At 40.4% G+C, this 20,527-nt stretch overlaps 1 protein-coding gene across 9 annotated transcripts in view; it reads left to right on the forward strand.

Annotated features, from left to right (window-relative positions):
- The window catches only part of MSH3 (mutS homolog 3), a 198,101-nt gene that overhangs the window by 138,871 nt on the left and 38,703 nt on the right, over positions 1-20,527 (forward strand). For 6 of the 9 annotated variants that reach the window (XM_065550148.1, XM_024104527.3, XM_042855880.2 and 3 more), the window contains 2 exons: positions 2,156-2,270; positions 7,201-7,358. The exons of the other annotated variants lie outside the window; for them this stretch is intronic. In XM_065550148.1, coding sequence (XP_065406220.1) covers positions 2,156-2,270; positions 7,201-7,358 — 273 coding nt within the window. The remainder of the gene's footprint in view (positions 1-2,155; positions 2,271-7,200; positions 7,359-20,527) is intronic. 9 annotated transcript variants of the gene reach the window in all.

Here is a 20,527-nt window from a genome sequence, read left to right on the forward strand (position 1 = left end):
CGGTTTGTTTACTTGCCAAGTCCGCAGGTTCGGCCAACCGCGGCTCCCACTGGCCGCTTCGCCGCTCCAGGCCAATGGGGGCTGCGGGAACCGGCGTGGGATGAGGGATGTGCTGCCCGCGGCTTCCCACAGCCCCCATTGGCCTGCAGCGGTGAACCTTGGCGGGCCGCATGCAAAATGTTGCCGATCCCTGTGCTAAACCATCTGTTCTACCTTGTATTTAGCTGTGACACCCTGAGGGCAAGTCTACACTACAAAATTAAATCAATTTAAGTTAGATCGAGTTACAGCCACCACAGTAATTAAATCATCTCTTCGTGTCCACACTATGCTCCTTCTGTTGGTGCAGATCCTTATCAGGTGCGCTTGCACTGACTTAAGTCAGGCATTGTGGGGCATTGACAGCCGGAGCCTCATCATAGAATCATAGAGTATTAGGGTTGGAAGAGACCTCAGGAGGTCATCTAGTCCAATCCCCTGCTCAAAGCAGAACCAACATCAACTAAATCCTTCTAGCCAAGGCTTTGTCAAGCCACACCTTAAAAACCTCTAAGTATTGTGTCAAAGTTCCTCCTCTATCTTGGTGGATCCTGCGCTTATTGGCGGATTTTCTTGCCTCAGAGATTCACCATGTGAGTTGGGGAACAGCCCAGAGATCTTCCCCTCTGGGAGAACCCACAGTCCAGGTTCTAGCAGGTTCCTGATTACTCTAGTGCAGCCCCTGCTCTGGTCACTCAGGGAACAGAAAACTACTCATCCAGTGACCAGTATATTTGCCCTCTACCAGACTCCTGTACCCCACTGGTCTGGGTCTGTCACGGTATGGAGATTTCACCACCTCCCTGGGTAACCCATTCCAGTGCTTCACCACCCTCCTAGTGAAATAGTGTTTCCTAATATCCAACCTAGACCTCCCCCACTGCAACTTGAGACCGTTGCTTCTTGTTCTGTCATCTACCACCACTGAGAACAGCCGAGCTCCATCCTCTTTGGGACCCCCCTTCAGGTAGTTGAAGGCTGCTATCAAATTCCCCCTCAATCTTCTCTTCTGCAGATTAAATAACCCCAGTTCCCTCAGCCTCTCCTCATAAATCATGTGCCCCAGCCCCCTAATAATTTTAGTTGCCCTCCACTGGACTCTCTCCAATTTGTCCACATCCCTTCTGGGGGGGGGGGGGGGGACACACACACCAAAACTGGATGCAATACTCCAGGTGTGGCTTCACCAGTGCTGAATAGAGGGGAATAATCTCTTCCCTCGATCTGCTGGCAATGCTCCTTCTAATACAGCCCTATATGCCGTTGCCCTTCTTGGCAACAAGGGCACACTGCTTACTCATATCCAGCCTCTCGTCCACTGTAATCCCCTCATCGCCCCGGGGCTGACAGCTATCGTCCCGCTGCCCTGCCTGTCAGCCCCGGGGCCGCAGGGCTCCAGCTGTCAGCACTGCAAGGCACTGTCTACACAGACACTGTGTCGACCTATCTACATCGACTTAAGCACTATGCCTCTCGTGAAGATTGAGTTATTAAGTGGGTGTAGTGGGAGGGACGTTTTAGTCTAGACGCTTACAGAGTTAGGTCAACGTAAGATGCCTTATGTCAACCTAATTCTGTAGGTTAGACCAGGCCTAAGTTACATTAACATACAGTCACCGCAGTAATTAAATCACCTGTGCATGTCCACTTTACACTCCTTGTGTCGGCAATGCATGTCCTCACTAGAAGCGCTTGCATCAATGCACAGGGCAGTGCACCATGGGTAACTATCCCACTGTGCAACTCGCCACCATCTAGTGCAGTGTGTTTTGGGAATGGTTTGCAGTGCTTCATGGGAGCAAATGAGTTGCGCAGGGGTGACTGGGAACATGGTTTCAGTGCCCCAGGATGCAGTTTTCTCCATCCCATAATTTTATCTGCATCCCATAATGTTTCACACCTCTTTTTAAAAGTCCCACAAATCCACACATCTGCCGTCTGTGTGAGAATCATGGATTCTGCATAACTCTTCACTAGAATTCATTTTTCATCTGTTTATGGTTTATTGAAAAGATATCTGTCTGCTGTTTAGAATGCCTTCCCTAAGATTTCATCATGATATTCCTAAATAATTAAATGTAATGAACAGTGTACTGACGTCTACTTCTTTGTGCAGACCAGTTGTGCAAGATAAAGGGGAAAAAATAATTATAAAAAATGGCAGACACCCTGTGATTGATATACTGCTAGGAGAACAAGATCAGTATGTTCCAAACAGCACCAACCTATCCGTAAGTATGGGGCTATAATGAGGGATTGAATATCAGTCAAAGGAAGGATTCTAGAATTTGCTTCTGGTCCAGGAAATTAAATAAATAATTTAATTATACAGATGGCTGCTTGCTTGCATTTCAAAAGATCTCTCTTGAATCCATGTCCACATCTGTTTTACCACATTGCTTGATTATCAATGTTTTGCTGATTTCAAACAGCCAGTTGCACACTTTTACAGCATCATTCACACAAGTGGCACAAACAAATTGAAAAGGTGACCTCAAAAGACAGTATGATTAGGGTTGGGAAAAATGTAATTTAAGAGGTTATTCTAAGGAACATAAGCATTATTACAAAAGATTTGTATTAACATACAGCTAATGCAGAAAAATATTAGATCATATTTTTATTTTATATGGTTGTTTCTGAGAAACATATCTATTATGATTTTGGCTGGGGGAAGGGACGTGTTAAGTTCTGAGAAACTAAAATCTCTCTCAGGAATTGCAAGGTCTTTTAATCCTTGCCACTAAATATTCACCTCAAATTTTTTTTGTAATATTACACTTCTGCTTTGTACAAACAGAAATAAATACTTTCAACCTACTTCTGAACATCAGCTGCCTTTGCATACTTTATTTTTCTATGTTTATTGTAGGTGTTGATATGGAACTGTTGCTATGGTAAAATATATTCTACCTTGTACTGCATACATTTACATATGAATTATTTTTCAAAGCTATTAAAGAATGTTGATATAAAAGTGTTGTATGTTGCTTCAGTGCAAAATGAACATTAACAAATTCTTCTGCAACTCAGAACTAATTACAAAAGGTATTTCTAAAAAATCTGGCGTTTTATTCAATAATCATCTTACATTTTTCTGTTAGCCATGTTCTAATGTTATAATTTAGCAACTCATATGTTACAGAAGCAATAGATAGAATCCGGTGATATTGGCATAATCAGTGTTGATTCTAGTGTTGTTTCCAGCTCTCTTTACTTTTCTGTGGATGGTGGGTTGGAACCTAGTTCATCAAAATGCTTCTATTTTTAAATAAAACAGTTTGAATTATCAGGAGACTGTGCCTGCAGAAATGCCTTGAACTGTGTTTTTTACCTGCCTGAAACTATTGCTAGAGCTTTTCTATCAGGGCCATAACATGAACATGTCTCCTCCTCCCTTGATCTCGTCTTGAAAATGTTCATGAACTATTCTTCCTATGTATCAAGTTTATGATAGGACTTCAAATCTAAAAGTTGATTTTATTACTTCAAAACATATTTGTGTAAACAAGCTATTTCTTCTACAGGCTGGGAAATAAGAAATAGAGATATATCCATTTTTGAATATTTGGGTGGTGGTCAGATATGATGATGGGAGTCCTAGAAGTACCATGATTCTTTCTTCATGTACAGAAACAGGGATATCACTTAAATAATCCAAATTAAAAATAGAAATTATGAGAATTCTAGACTCTTTATTAGGAGAGGAATTAAGTCTAAGTGTTAATCACTGGACACATTTTAAAATACTGATGAAGTTATAGAACTGTGAATACTTAAAAATATTGGCAGTTAATATTGGTACATTTGCAACAGCTTTTAAAGTGTTGTCAGGGTAGTCCTTATGAAAGAAAAAATATTAGTGTTATACAATAGTCAGTCCAAATAAGGGCTGGGAGAAAGCTGAGAGATGCAGAGGAGTAGACAGATTGGGCAGAGGCATTCCTTAGGGAAAGGTTTATTAAAGGGGCTACTTTAGGTCCTAGTAAAGAGGAAAGGATAGAACTTGATGAAGTACAGGTAGGAACTGAAGAGAAACTGCCAAATAAAAAAAGTCCCCTTCAGTTATATTACATGAAGGCACATTTGATAAATTCTTGTATACAAATTCTAGAAGTTTAAATACTAAAATGGGTATACTTGCCTAGTATTAAACAAGGATATTGATATAATAGGCATCCCAGAAACTTGGTGGAATGATAATGGGATGCAGTAATGTCAGAGTACACAATATATAAGAATGATAGAGTAGGTCTTGTAGGTGGGGGAATGGGACTTTATGTGAAAAAAGCATAGAGTCAAATATAGTAAAAATCTTAAATGAATCACATTTCAATGGATAGAAATTCCATGCTTGAATAATGAAAGTATAGCAGTAAGAATATGCTATCAACCACCTGACCAGGATGGTGATGGTGACTGTAAAATGCTCAAGGAGATAAGAGGGGCTACAAACACACACACACACCAAAAAAAACCAATAAAATCCCCATATTGACTGGGTATGTCACCTCAGGATGGGATGCAGAGGTAAAATTTCTAGACACCATTAATGACTGATTCTTGAAGCAGCTAGTCCTGGATCCCACAAGGGGAGTGGCAATTCTTGAATTAGTCCTAAGTGGTGCACAGTATCTGGTCCAGGAGGTGAATATAGCTGAACCACTCAGAAATAACAATCATAATATAATTAAATGTAACATCCTTGAGGGGGGGGGGGGGGGGAGTACCAAAGAAACCCACCACAGTAGCATTTAACTTCAGAAAGAGGAACTACAAAAAAAAATGAGTACACTATAAAAATGAAAATTAAAAGGAACAGTAAAAAGGGTGAAATGCCTGCAAACTGCATTTGAAACTGTTTGAAAACATGATAATACCAAATGTATTCCCCAAATTAAAAATAAAACAAAACGAGAACTATACAAATGCCACTATGGCTAAACAGCAGAGTAATGGAGGTGGTTAGAGGCAAAAAGGCATCCTGTAAAAATTGGAAGTCAGATCCTACTGAGGAAAATAGAAAGGAGCATAAACTCTGGCAAGTCAAGTGCAAAAGTATAATTGGGCCGTCCAAAAAAGAACTTGAAGAGCAATTTAGCAAAAGACACAAACTAATAGCAAAGGTGGTTATTGTGTTTTTTAAAGTATATCAGAAGCAGAAAGTCTGCCAAACAGTCAGTGGGGCCACTGGATGACCAAGGTGCTAAAGATACATTCAAGGAAGACAAGGCCATTGCAGAGAAATGAATGAATTCTTTGCATTGGTGTTCACTGCAGAGGATGTGGGGGAGAGTTCCACACCTGAGCCATTCTTTTAGGTGACAGATCTAAGGAACTATCCCATATTGAGGTGTCAATAAAGGAGATTTTGGAACAAATTGATAAATTAAACAGTAATAAGTCACAAGGCCCAGATCGTATTCACCCAAGAGTTCTGCAGGAACTCAAATATGAAATTGCAGATTTTTAAAATAGGCTCCAGCATTGATCCTGACAATAACAGATCAGTAAACCTAACATCAGTACCAGGCAAATTGGTTGAAACTATAGTAAAGAAGAGAATTATCTGACACATAGATGAACACAATATGTTGTGGAAGAGTCAAATCATATCTCAATCTGTTAGAATTCTTTGAATGTGTCAATAAGAATGTGGAATAGGGTGAACCAGTGGATATAGTGTACTTGGACTTTCAGAAAGCCTTTGACAAGGTCCCACACCAAAGGCTCTTAAGCAAAGTAAGCAGTCACGGGTAAAAAGAGAAGGTCCTCTCATGGATTAGTAACGGGTTAAAAGATAGAAATAAAGGGTAGGAATAAAAGGTCTGTTTTTATAGTGAAGAGAGATAAATAGTGCGGTCCTCAAGATTTGTACTGGAACCAGTGCTGTTCAACATATTCATAAATGATCTAGAAAAAGGGGTAAACAGTGAAGTGGCAAAATTTGCAGACAATACAAAATTACTCAAGATAGTTAAGTCCAAAGCCGATTGTGAAAAGTTACAAAGGGATCTCACAAAATGTGCAGTGCAGTCAAAAAACTAATAGAATATTAGGAACCATTAGGATAGGAATAGATAATAAGCCAGAAAATATCATAATGCAACTATATAAATCCATGGTACGTTCACCCCTGGAATATTGCATACAGTTTTGGTCACCCATTTCAAAAAAGATAGAATTGGAAAACATACAGAGAAGATCAACAAAAATGAATAGGGGTATGGACCAGCTTCCATATGAGGAGAGATTAAAAAGAGTGGGACTGTTCATCTTGAAAGAATATGGTAGAGGTCTATGAAATCATGAATGGTCTGGAGAAAGTAAATAAGGAAGTGTTATTTACCCCTGGGCATAACACAAGAGCCATGGGTCACCCAATGAAATTAATAGGCAGCAGGTTTAAAACAAACAAAAGGAAGTATAGTACTTCACACAACGCACAGTCATCCTGAGGAATTCATTGCCAAGGGATGTTGTGAAGACCAAAAGTGTAACTGGGTTCAAAAAAGAATTGGATAAGTTCGTGGAGGTTAGGTCCATCAGTGGTTGTTAGCCAAGATGGTCAGGGATGTAACCCCTGCACTGGATGTCCCTAAGCCTATGATGGCCAGAAACAGGGGCTGGACCACTTGATAATTGTATTGTTCTTTCCATTTCCTCTGACACATCTGGCACTGGCCACTGTCGAAAGATAGGATACCGAGCTAGATAGACCATTGGTCTTACCCAGTATGGCCGTTCTAATGCTGCAGTAGTGGTTTGTAAAACGTAGTGTTTTGCACCATTATTACTGTAGTAATGTAGTGTGGGATGGAAGGATAAATTTCGAATCATATTAGAAAATACAGCCTTTTCAAGCACAGAGTCAACATTCTTATAAAATTAGGGGAATTCCCACTAGTGTCACACTGTACACGGAGCAACAAAAGTGGATATCCTATTAAATGGTTTCTTCAAAGAATTATTATTAGAAGTAAATAATTTTCTTTTTAAGCTGCTGCTTCTTCCCCTCAGGAAAAGAACTTTATTATGTAGAAGGCATATTAAATATTGAGAACATACCCTTTGTACATACATCATTGTAAAACATACTGTCAGTTAAATAAGCACTCCATCTCAATAGTGTATATTGAACAGCTGTTTTGCATTTTCCAGGGGGACAAAGAAAGGGTAATGATAATTACTGGACCCAACATGGGTGGAAAGAGCTCCTACATAAAACAAGTTGCACTGATCACGATCATGGCACAGATTGGTTCCTATGTTCCTGCAGAGGAGTCCACAGTTGGAGTTGTGGATGGTATTTTTACCAGGTAATCGATCAAAACTTCTTTTATGTTCTGGGAGTGGAGGGTGGAATGGAATTACTGTAGTACAGTTTTTGCACTGCTGAGTACAGTTTCATTATTTAACTTAGGGCTACATATGCAATTATATTTTTCAAAATTATGTTATTTTTAAATGAATTATCCACTTTCTGGTTTCTTACCCCTCAATAAAACATCCGGCCAAAATGTCTAAACCTGAATGCCTAAAGTCTGAATCTTTAAACAGAATCTTTCTGGCTTAATTTTTAAAGATGGTAGGCAGTTGCTACTTGCACTGAAGTGAATGGTAGCGGGAAATGCTCAGCATATCTGAAAATCATGCCAAGTACAGTGGTGTCTAACTGTAGACAGTTAAGTTTGAAAATTTTGTCCCACATATTTTGTGTTATCCTTGAGCCTTACCTCATTTTACTGTACCTTACCTCATTTTAAAAAAATAGTCATTCCAGTTCAACTTGCACAAAATGTCAGATTTGTTTAAAAAACAGTGCTGAATAAAGTTGTAAGAATATTAACAAACCCCAAATTTTTGTATTTTGTAGCTGTAATAGATTCTAGCAAACATCCTGCTGTGATTTTTCCCCTTTTCCCCCCACCACCCCATTTCTGCCTCTCTTTTTGGTTCTCTCTCTCACACTGCAAAAAGGTCAGATTGCTGAAGCCAAAGAATTTAAATTTCAAAAATAACGTGTTCCTCTGGGAGAGATCTCTTCTATATAACCTCTCCTAGGGTAAGTTTACACTACCTGCCGGATCGGCGGGTAGCGATCGATCTATCGGGGATCAATAAATCGATCCCCGATCACTCTCCCATTGACTGCTGAACTCCAGCTTGGCAAGAGGCGGAAGCAAAGTCGACGGGGGAGCGGCGGCCGTCGATCCAGCGCCACAAGGACGCGAAGTAAGTGATTCTAAGTCGATCTAAGATACGTCGACTTCAGCTACGCTATTCTCATAGCTGAAGTTGCGTATTTTAGATCGATTCCCCCTCCCATCCCTGCAGTGTAGACTAGGCCCTACAGTGCCCATTACTGTGGCATTTGAGTACCTTTTAGAGTTAGGGAAAAAAGGAGTTTGTGTAATCTCTCAGTAATATTTTTATTGTATAAAAATGTTGCATTTTTATATCTCATTGTTTTCATAGTTGGAAGGAACAACATATCACATGATACACTTTCATGCCAAGCAATCTAATGAATTTAGAAAACAATTTGTTACCTTACTAGATGTTAATTGGAGTTGAAACATCAAAATAGCTATTAGCTGTCTTTTTCCTACCTGTTTTCTCATACTTAGAAACCTAAGGTCAAAATGTGTTATTAATCAACCGAATAAGCCTTTGCTGATGGGAAATGGAAATTTGTAAGGTATGTTATTTATTGCATTGGTAACAACATTCCATTTAGAGAAAGTTTTAAAGATAATTTTTGGCTTCCTGCATAAAGGTAGCTGAATGTACCAACCCTTTTATTAGAGAGACATGGTGGGTGAAATATTGTAGAACCTCAGAGTTGTGAACACGTGAGAAATGGAGGTTGTATGTAACTCTGAACAAAACGTTATGGTGATTCTTTCAAAAGTTTACAACTGAACATTGATTTAATATAGCTTTGAAACATTACTATGCATTAGAAAAATGCTGCTTTTAACCATCTTAATTTAAATGAAACAAGCACAGAAACAGTTTTCTTACCTTGTCAATATTTTTAAAACTTTACCTTTTATTTTTTTTAGAAGTTTACATTTAACACAGTACTGTACTGTATTTGCTTTTTTTTTTTTTTTGGTCTCTGCTGTTGCCTGATTGCATACTTCCAGTTTCAAATGAGGTGTGTGGTTGACCGGTCAATTCTTAATTCTGGAGTTTGTAACTCTGAGGTTCTACTGTAATATCTTTTACTGGACCAACTTCTGTTGGTGAGGGAGACAAACTTTCAAGCTTATATAGAGTTCTTCTTCAGGTCTGGAAAATGTATTCAGAGTGTTACAGCTAAATACAAGGTGGAACATATTGTTTAGCATAAGTAGTTAACACATATTTCAAGGGAACATTCAAGGTGAGGTGGCCTGTTGATACCACTCCAATCGTAAGGGGAAAAGGAAGCCGGGGAGGAGGTGAGAAGACAGCAAGGGGGATTGTTGGTGGGTTATAGGTTGTTGTAATAAGCCATAAATCCAGTGTCTCTGTTCAGTCCATTATTTTTAGTGTCTAACAAAGTTATGACTTTAAGCTCGTCTTTTGAAAGTGTTGTGCAGGTTTCCTTTGAGGATGAGGACTGATACAGAGTGAAAATGTGGAAAATGTTCACCTGCAGGTGATATGGTGTTTTTGTCTTTTATCATTTTCCTGTGTGAGTTCATTTGAGAATGTAGTGATTGTCTGGTTTCACCCACATAGTTGTTATTGGGGCATTTAGTGCACTGCATGAGGTACACCACATGTTGTGCTAAGCATGTGTAGGGCTCATTGATCTTGAAAGGTACGTTGTGGGGATGTTGATCATTGTAGCAGTGGAGCTATGTCTGCAGGTTTTGCATGTGTTGTTCTGGCAGGGTCTGGTGCCCCTTTGAGTTGGTGTGGGGCGCATGTTTCTGATGATTAGCTTGGAGAGGTTGGAGGGTTGCTTGAGGGCCAGAAGAGGGGGGTCCAGGAATGGGGTGGTGGATGGGTTGTATGGGTTGTAATTGTTTGTATGGGTTCCAGGATGGGGTGGTGGATGACAACTATGTGTGCGGTCAGAAGGGGTTTTATTTCTCTATTGAAGCAGGTTTTCTCAGGGTATTTGAGTGGCCTGTTCCATGATGCAACCTACTTCTTTCTGGTGGAGTGTCCTTGTTTAGTGAAGGCGGTTTTGAGCATGTTAAGGTGTATATGCCGGACTTTATACTGGGACCATTTTCTGTGGTATGTGAGTGCCTAGCTGTAGAGAGCAGGTTTCTTGGTGTGTTTGGGGTGGTTACTGGATGTCATTTGACAATGACTCAGACTGGTCCAGAAAAGTTCTCTTTTTTTCCCCACTTTCCACCAGTTACTCGGATGCTTTTTTACTCCCATTCCTTCACCTGTATTCAGCTGCCATTGTGAAAGGTTACATCTTTGGAGATATTGAGAAATTTATATCTCATAAGTGTCTCTATTAGTGGCATTTGGTTATGTGGTCATTAGAGTCAGTGTATTGTGTGTCCTTTGTTTCACAGTCTGAACTCACATTCAATGTGTCTTGAGTTTCAACTGCTTGTATTATTCATTGCTCTGATGCTAAATATTTTCTTTAGCATGATGTATGTTTTTGCATAGACCTTTATAATTTTTGCCTGCAGTCATGTCAACCATGCCATGTGCTTGTTCCCATCAGATCTTTCAAGCTAAGCAGGATTGGACTGTGTCAGTCCTTTGATGGAAGACCTCCAAGAAAGACTTAGATGCTGTAGGAAACAGAACTAGTGACTCACTAGCTGACTCTCTTCCCTCTTGAGTCAATGCTGAACCAATGCTCCATTATTGTACGGTATTAGGGAATACTGTGGTATTGGATGTGCTGTCTTTCACATAAGACATTCATCTGGTATCCTGACCAGCTGTAGTCATTAAGAATCCCATAGCTCTTTTTGTAAGAGTGGAGAGATGTTATTTGGTGTCCTGATCGAATTCCAACCAGGTAATTATATTCTTCCTAACTAAATTAGTTTGCAGAATCAGCTGGATATGGCATTCTTCAATTACTGTGAAATTTGCCAAAAACTGATATATGAACACCAGATGAATACATTCCAATGTGGATTTTATTTAAATCAAATTGATTTAAATAAATCAGGAAGACTCGATTTAATCATGGATTTCTACATAAAAGTGCATTCTTGTTGGTTGTTATAAACTTAATACATATTCTTCACAACTCAGAGATAGATGTAGGTTTCATTTTTAGAAGGTACACACTATACATTTTTAAGTGATTTATTTTGAAAACTTTTCAGATTAGTTTTACAACTGTATCAGAAAATGAATGATTGTTTGGTTATTTCATTTACCAAAGATAATTGAAGCAGATATTTATGAAGTCATTGGGAGGTGAACTATCTCCAATTCAACAGATTAATCATTAATATTTGGAGGATTTTCTTGCTATGCTGTATTAGGAGGAGAACATCTCCAGACAGACATTTAAATTGTTTTATTTAACTAAATCAACAACGTTATGTATTCTGGATTTTTTTCTTTAACAGCAAACATAATATTTTAACAAAACAAGCATATGAATTTTTGAATTTAGTTAAAAATTCAAGTTTTTTAAAATCAGGTTTGTTTTTGTTAAAATTGTTTTTAACTTAAATAGTTAAATGAAATATTAAAAAAAAAAATTAAATAGACTATGTCAGCCAGGTCAACATGAGAAACTTAAAATATTGGCTTCTGCCGCTAACTCAGTCGTCTTCACCTTCATTTTCCTGTTTGTTCATAATCTGGAAAAGAAAAACAAGCTTTCCTGCTTTTTCAGGTCCCAAACGATTTCTCAATTTGGAATGAATTAGTCCAAAGGAAGAAAATGTTCTTTCTACACTGGCAGAAGAAGCTACTGCTGTTAAAAGTGAGATTATCAGTTCAACTGTCTGAATCCAAGTGCTTAAGTGACTGGTGTGACTTTCTTTAAAACATCATCAGCAAACATATATTTCTTGAATGGGTCACCCTTAGCTCTGAAGTTTATTATAGTTGGCATTATGGAGGGATGATTGTTGGATGTCCATGTCATAGCCAACTCCTCTTCTTCAGACCTTGGTACCGAGTATTGAGAATATTTGCAAGAAAATGAGTTGGCGACAGTGCTTGTCCCATTCGTTTTTTTAATGCTTGTAATTTAACTCTGTCATTGCATATTTCTCTCTTTAAGATCTCACTCAGTTCCTTCCAGATTTCCACAGCGTCATCAATAAAACAGCTATTTCTCTGCATTTTGTTCAAGGCTACAGAAATAGGCTTCAGGGTACTCAGCTTGTGTTCAAAATTTCTCTTAAGCCCAATGTTGAGAACTTTGGCTGTGACGGTGCCATCTATTTGTTCACGATTTTCTTCACAAACTGTCATCAGATTAGGCCAGTTCTTGATATAGTGCTCAAAACAGTTCACTACTGAGTTCCATCGCACGTCTTGTGGGATAGTTAGCTTGGTTCCTCCCACTTTTTCAGAGCAGCTGCTGCAAAGTGGTTGTTACGGAAGTATTTTGCAATTTCAACATTAACCTTTATTTCTGGAACACTGAAGTCTTTGTCTAGGAGGTGCATCAAATGAGCACTGCAACCGTATGTTATTAGCTTGGGACTTCTAAATTTCTTCTAATCTTGGATATATTTGCAGCATTGTCTGTGGCCAAGTTGTGTACTAGACGTTTGATTTTTTTCCCCACAGTTTGTTAAAGGCTTTACTACTGCTGCTTGTAAGTATTTTGCAGTGTGTTCATTTCTTGATGTATCAATTGTTTCTGTAAGGAAGACATTCCCTTCTTCTTTTGTCACACAAGCACATACAACAGGATCATTGTGGACATTGCTCCACCCATCAAGACTGAAGTTAACAATTTCAGCCTCTAGACCTTTTGTACACTGCTCAGTTTCTCTTTCATACACTTTATCCAGCAATTTGCCTGCGACATTTGCTCTGTTGGGTGGACTGTATCCTGGTCTTAATGACTGAACCATGTTAATGAAGTGTGGGTTCTCAATCATACGGAAAGGAGAGTTTGTTGTATAAACAAACTGGGCAATTTTTTCATCAATTACCTCTTTTTGTAATTTGCTGGTTCTTATAAACTTATCTATGGTTGTTTCTGGATGATGGAGAATTTTTTTTCTTTTTGCTACAGGTGATAGACTGGGGCTATGTGACATACACGATGTGACTGAAACACTATCATTGGCAGATAACTCAGAAACTATAGAAAATGATGGTGATCTTGAAGGTGGATAGTTTTCAGAATCCTATATGTTGAGGATGGATTCTCCTAAACAAAATAAGTCAGTGCAGTTATTTAATTATTACCACCATACTGGTCATTTAGTATTACTCATTGCATTCACTGACACTCAGTACTACTTTAAAGGTGAAATTGTAAAAGGAAGATCTGCCTATTTCAGCTATTAATTTTTTATCACAACTGCATCTAAAAGGATAGTACCATAGAGTAACAACTATATTTTTTGCTCAAACATGAGAATTCAAGAATAGTCCAGAAGGAAGAAAGGCAGTCCTTAGGAAAGAAGTATGAAATAAAAAAGTTTACCAACCTGAAGATCCTGCATGTTCAGACATATTCCTTTCATCATCTTCAACGCAGCTTCCTCCTGAGAAGGAACACTTCTAATGATGATGTTTCATTCGGGCAACCAGGCCTTGCATTTCTTTGTTGCACCATTTGCATTTTGCACACATGCCTGCCTTACCCACAGATAGAGGAATTTCATTAAAATATTCCCAAGCTGGGTCTTGTTTATGGTCTGGTGCCATTATAGGTTTTCCCTTCTAGTGAGAGAATGGTATGGTAGATCTCAAATCAATGAAGGCTACACTCAGAAAGACCTCAAGACTTCTGGAATATGCTACTCAAACAGTTTCACTTTTGTTTTTACTGCGTGTCCCTCCTTTCTCACATTTATCTCCAGACTTCTTCTTGTCCAGATCTATTCCACCCCCAATAATATTCTATTAATTGAAATTTTTGAAACTTTGCACTTTTAGAGAGAGGTAAGGGATTGACTCTGTGTACACAAATTTGCAGAGGGACAATAGGTTTGAGGTCTGTTATTTTTCACCTCTCTATATTATTTATTTAAAACCATTTTTGCTGTTAACAAGCATGTTATCTCTGGAGACACAAATCCACAGTTTGAAAACTGCAAAACTAAGCATCTCTGATAGTATCTTCTAGACTGAGCACTGAGTCCCATTGGGTAGATAGAAAAGTTAACCTAAATAATCTATACAGAAGCCCCTGGAACTCCATAAATTTGGGTCCCTAATCCATGAACTATTGGAACTCATTTACAAAACTTTTCTTAAACATTACATGAATATATTGTCTCATGCTATAGAATTAGAATTTATAATCCCTATTCCATGATGAGATATCTTTGAACTAATATGTATCTTAATTAAAACTATCTTTAGATAAGTGTTTTCCTCAAAAAGCATTTTATCAAAAAAATTACTGATTTTTATCCACCCTGATACATTCTAAGAATTAGTCAAGTTCTTGTGATGGTGCTGGTACTTAAGAGCTAACTAATTGAGTCAAAATTAATGAAGCAAAACTTGTAAATAAACAAACAACATTCCAAATAATCCCAGGGAGAAACTAGCATTAGCCTAAAGTGTTTAAAAAAATAAATAAATAAAGCTAAGCTGCTTAATAGAGACACTTGGTCTAAAATTGCAAGGTGGATATTTCAATTTGAAGAAGACCATGAATGGAAATGTTTGATCCCACATGCTCAAGAATCCTTATATACTACATAATGTAACAGAGTTTCGTAGATTCCAAGGTCAGAAGGTACCATTGTGATCATCTAGTCTAACCTCCTGTATAACTCAGTACAGTAACTCCTCACTTAATGTTGTAGTTATGTTCCTGAAAAATGCAACTTTATGCGAAACAGTATTAAGCAAATCCAATTTCCCCATAAGAATTAATGTAAATAGGGGGGTTAGGTTCCAGGGAATTTTTTTTGCCAGACAAAAGACATTATATACATATACAGTATAAATGTTAAACAATTTTAAACAAACTGTTCAATATTGTACACAGCAATGAATGATTGTGAAGCTTGGTTGAGGTGGTGGAGTAAGAGGGTGGAATATTTCCCAGGGAATGCCTTACTGCTAAATGATGAACTAGCACTCGGCTGAGGCCTCAAGGTTTAATACGCTGTTAATGTAGCCTCACAATCTACAAGGCAGCATGGACTGAGGCAGGAGGGAGGAAACACAATAGATGCAGTAGCTGCATACACTTCCCTGCAAAAACTGAACATGATGATGAGCCTACGCTATCCAGCTGGAGCACACCACTCTCTCCTCCTGACAGCACATGCACGTCTGCACAGGTGCTGACTTTCCAAAGTGCTGAGGGATGCATGCATGAGTGAGAGAGAGATGTGCATTGCCTCTTTAAGTACACTGACCCACTTCAAGTACATTGCCCTTTTAAGCAGATCAGCTAGTTCAGACAGGAAGCAGCAGCTTCCAGCAAGCTCCCTCCTTTCTGTCCCTCTCCTCCGCTTTGTGGAGAGTGGGTACAGAGCAGAGGGGGGGGCGGTGTAGGAGCAGGGGGACATCCTGATATCAGCACCCTTCTCCTCCCCTCCCCCAGCAAGCAGGAAGCTCCCAGGAGCAGCTCCAAGGCAGAGGGCAGGGCAGGAGCAGCACGACAGGAGGGACAGCTGAGCTGCTTCTGGGCAGCTGCCGAGCCACATACCTTACAGGGAATTTAGGGGAGTTGATGGGGGGAGGGGCTGCCAGCCCCTCCCAGTTCTAATCCCCACATGGAGGGACTGCTCTTCCAGAGAATCCTGCACACAGTGGACAAAGCAGGCAGCTGCCAAACGATGTTATAAGGGAGCATTGCGCAACTTTAAATGAGCTTGTTCCCTAATAGGTCAGCAACATAACAAAACAAAGTTAACTGGGACAACTTTAAGTGAGGAGTTACTGTACATAGAACTTCCCCAAAATAATTCCTAGAGCATATTGCTTAGAAAAACATCCAGTCTTGAATTTAAAATTGCCAGTGATGGCGAAACCACCATGACCCTTGGTTAAGTATTAACTGTTGCTGTTAAAAATTTATACCTTATCTCCAGTCTAAATTTGTCTACTTTCAGCATCTGGCCATTGGATTGTTATGCCTTTCTCTGATAGACTGAAGAGCCCATTATTAAATATTTGTTCCCCATGTAGGTACTTATAGACTGTAATCAAGTCACACCTTAACTTTCCCTTTGTTGAAATAAACAGATTGAGCTCCTTGAGTGTCTCACTACAAGGCATGTTTTCTAATCCTTTAATCATTCTTTATGGCTCTTCTCTGAACCCTCTCCAATTTTTCAACATTTTTCTTGAATTGTGGACACCAGAATGGGGCACAGTATTCCAGCAGTGATAAAACAGAAGTAAAATAACCTTTCTGCTCTTTCTCGAGATTCCCCTGCTTATGCCTCCAAGGATCACATTAACCCTTTTGGCCACATCATTGGGCTGGGATCTCATGTTTAGTTGATTATCTACCACCATTCCCAAATTCTTTTGAGAGAGAGTGCTTCCCAGGATAGAGTACCCAATCCTGTAAGCATTGCCTATATTCTTTGTTCATAGATGTATATATTTACATTTAGCCATATTAAAATGCATATTATTTGTTTGAACCCCGTTTACCAAGCTGTTCAGGTCGCTCTGTCTTCTTCATTATTTACCACTCCCCCAGTTTTTTTATTGCCTGTAAATTTATCAGTGGTGATTTTGTTTTCTTCCAGATCATTGATAAAAATGTTATATTCATAGGGCCAAGAACCAATCTCAGTGAGATGCTACTAGAAACTCACCCACTCATGATTTTTCAGTTACATTCTGAGACCTATCAGTTAGCCAGCTTTTAATCCATTTAATGTGTGGCATGTTAACTTTATATAGTTCTAGTTTTTTAATCAAAATGTTGTGCAGTATCAAATAAACACTTTATAGAATTCTAAGCGTATTACATAAGCATTCTTACCTTTATCAACCAAACTTGTAATCTCATACAAAAATAGGATCTATTTTCCATAAATCTGTTGATTGACATTATTTATATTACTCTCCTTTAATTCTTTATTAATCAAGTCCCATATCAGCCGCTCCATTATCTTCCCTGGGATTGCTGTCAGACTGACAGATCTGGATAATTCAGGTCATCCTGTTTACCCTTTTTAAATACTGGCACAATGTTAGTTTTCTTCCAGTCTTCTGGAATTTCTGCAGTTTTCCAAGATTTATTGAAAAATCATTATTAACAGTCCAGTGAGCTCCTTAGTCAGCTCTTTTAAAACACTTGGATGCAAGTTATCTGAACCTCCTGATTTTAAAATATCAAACTGTAGTAGCTGCAGTTTAACATCCTCCAACCATGGAAAAAGTATTATCATATGATATGACTGCATCATTTTTTCCCTAAATACAGAACAGAAGTATTTCTTCTTCGAGTGCTTGCTCATGTCTATTCCACAGTAGGTGTGCGTGCTCGCCACGTGTACGAGTGCCGGAAGTTTTTCCTTTAGTGGTACCTGTAGGGGGAGCGCTGCTGCAACACCTGGAGTGGCACCTCTATAGTGTGCTATAAGGGGAGCCGCATGCTCCCCCAACCCTCTGTTCCTTCCTGCTGCCAGTGAAGGTGCATCGGAACTACTTGCTCCAGCTTCGCTGCAGCTCGTCCCAGAACTCGTTTCATTGTTAGTAGTACCTGTGTGTGTTAGTTCAATAAGTTTCAGCTTAGTTAGTTAGTCTTCAGGCTGGGGCATGCCCGGGGCCCCAGGGTTTAAATCGTGCGAGTCTTGCAGGCGTGCGATGCCCAGAAGTGACCCGCACGCTGACTTCCTCCGCTGCTTGGGTGAATCCCACATCAGCGACCGCTGTAAGATCTGCAGGTCCTTTAAACCTAGAACTAAAAAAGAAAGAGACATTAGACTTTGGGCCCTTCTCTTGGAGTCGGCACTGGCCCTAACCCCGGTACACCGAGCGGATCTGGCACCGGGCACCTTGTCTTCGGTGCACAGTTATCCCTCACACCTTCCATTGCTCCCCATCTAAGAAGCAGAGAAAGGCCCTGTCTTCTCAGAGGTGTCGAGACAAAGCAGGGGGTGAGGCTAGACCCACGTTGGGCAGCCCCAGTTCTCCCCCGGGCTCTAGAGCTCCAACTCAGGTCAAGTGGAGCAACCCGGTTGCATCGACTCAGGCCTCTCCGGACCTCCGGATGCCTTCGACGCCAGAGGCCCTGCAGGTGACCAGAGACATTATGACTCTGCAGGTACCCGGGGCACTTCCAGCACCTGGACCCCGCTCTAGGGGCAAGCTGTTGCTGAGCTCTCGACAGTCGGTCAGGGGACCGCTCTCGGGCCCGCTTTCCGCTCAGTGTCCTGTCAGGACACAGTCTCCGGCCTCTGCTTTTGTCACCCACCAGATTGAGTAGAGAGTATCGGGGGGAAAAGGCACAGGCGCAGTAGACACTCCCCTTCTCGTCGGAGCTACCATAGCCGCTCACGACATGAGCGCCATCGCCATTCACGCTCCAGCTCTCGTGCCTCGAGGCACCGTGCCCACAACTCCCAGCAGGGATCGCCAGTTCTGTGTCGTCGTGGACCCAGGTGTCGCAGCGTCTCGAGCAGTAGTAGCTCGAGGCGGCACTGTTCCTCGTCATCGGAGTCCCAGTACCGTGGCAGATGTCGTTCTTGGTACCATCGATCGTACCGCTCCCAGGGTACCGATAGATCGTTGGTAACCCCGACCTCGACCCACACGTGGCCCCCTGTGACTCACCCCGACCAACTTGACCGCTGGTGCCGTCGGTGCCACAGCATAGCCAGTGGCAAGAGCCCCCATGGCAGGGCCAGTGGTGCCAGTGGACTCCCTGACCGCCTGTACATGCCCAGCAAGGACCTCATTCAATAGCAGGGGCATCTCTTCATGTCGTTTGGTTCCTTGATAAATTTTGTTCTCAACATCTTGATTCTGTGCTAATGAGTAATCTTATCTTCCCTCTTTTTATCCTCCATGTTTATTGTTAGCACCCTTCTGATTCTGCCAACCAGCCTGTTCCCCTTCTACTGAGGTGGAGGCCATCCAAACTGTACAACCCCCTCTCCCTCTCCACAAAAAAACCCCTTCAGTTATGCTCTTAGCTTTCTAGGGCAGGAACTGTCCATTTAGTGTGTGTTGGTATGGTGCTTGTCACAATGTTGTCTAACCTGATTATGGCCCTGCTAATATATAAATAGTAAATAATAAAAACATGGATGTCCCATGATCTTGTATAATACTACTACAATTTGTAGTATGGATCGGACCTAACTGTATTCTAAATATGTCCTGTGGGCAGCCTTGGATATGTTTGAAAATTGGGCTCATTACTTATAATATTACACAGTAGTGTTTACTTTCTGAAATATTAGCAATGGTTGGATTCAGTAAAGAAACTGATATGCTTCCCAACACTTGTTTGAAATTTTGAATTTGTCTAATTTTTGTGTCTGAATATGTGTCTTTAGGGCCTGATTTCAAAGGTTGGTGCATACAAATTGGCACCCAACTTGTATTTATGAAATTGTATGCACAAATTATGTACATCTGTGCACATGTGGCCATTTACCTGAATAACTGCACAGTTGTGGTAATTGTGCTAATCGTGGTAATTGCAGTTCCTGAAGGTAGTAGTAAGTAGCAATCGCCTCTGTGAGATGAATAAGAGAGCTCTCAGTACTTTCCTGTAGTCCTCCATATTTGGTCTTCAAAAGCCACAAGGTGGCCCTTTGTACCTGGCCTGTTTTTTGTTCAAATCCTACTTCTCTTTCACCTAACCAGGTTACCAGTTTCCCTGTCTTAAATAAGGAAAAGCAAAGACATTGCATATCTTGGACTTCAGGAGTGCCCTGAAAGTGTACTTTCACAGATTAGAAACCGTTGAGGAAACAGATCCACAGTTTTGTGCTGCCTGAGTACGTTCAGATCAAATTAACCTGATGCAGTATCAGAGGTTTATGAGGCTGCAGAAATTCCCTATATAAAGAGACTAAAAGCCTGTTTCACTACAGCCATAGCCATCTTCTGGGCTGGAGTGGAGAGAGAGGAGCCATTAGCAGACAGGCTTTGCAAAGCTGCCACCTGGTGTTCCCTGCATTCTTTCACTAGACACTATTGTGGCTGAATATGCAAGCATTGTGGACACAGCCCATCACAGCAGATTTCTTAGAACTGGGCTTCCACAAGAAGATCTGTCTTCACAAGGATTAGTTGGTTGAAAGGGTCAGAGGTTTCTGTTCATCTTCTTTCCCCTACCTCACCCTTAGGCTTTCTGTTTTAGTTCAGCCTCAGATCTCTTGCTGTTCCTCCATAGGCTGTTTTTTCTTAGAATACTGCTACC

Source organism: Chrysemys picta, chromosome 6 (assembly GCF_011386835.1).
Source record: "Chrysemys picta bellii isolate R12L10 chromosome 6, ASM1138683v2, whole genome shotgun sequence".
In the NCBI taxonomy this organism is placed as follows: domain Eukaryota; kingdom Metazoa; phylum Chordata; order Testudines; family Emydidae; genus Chrysemys; species Chrysemys picta.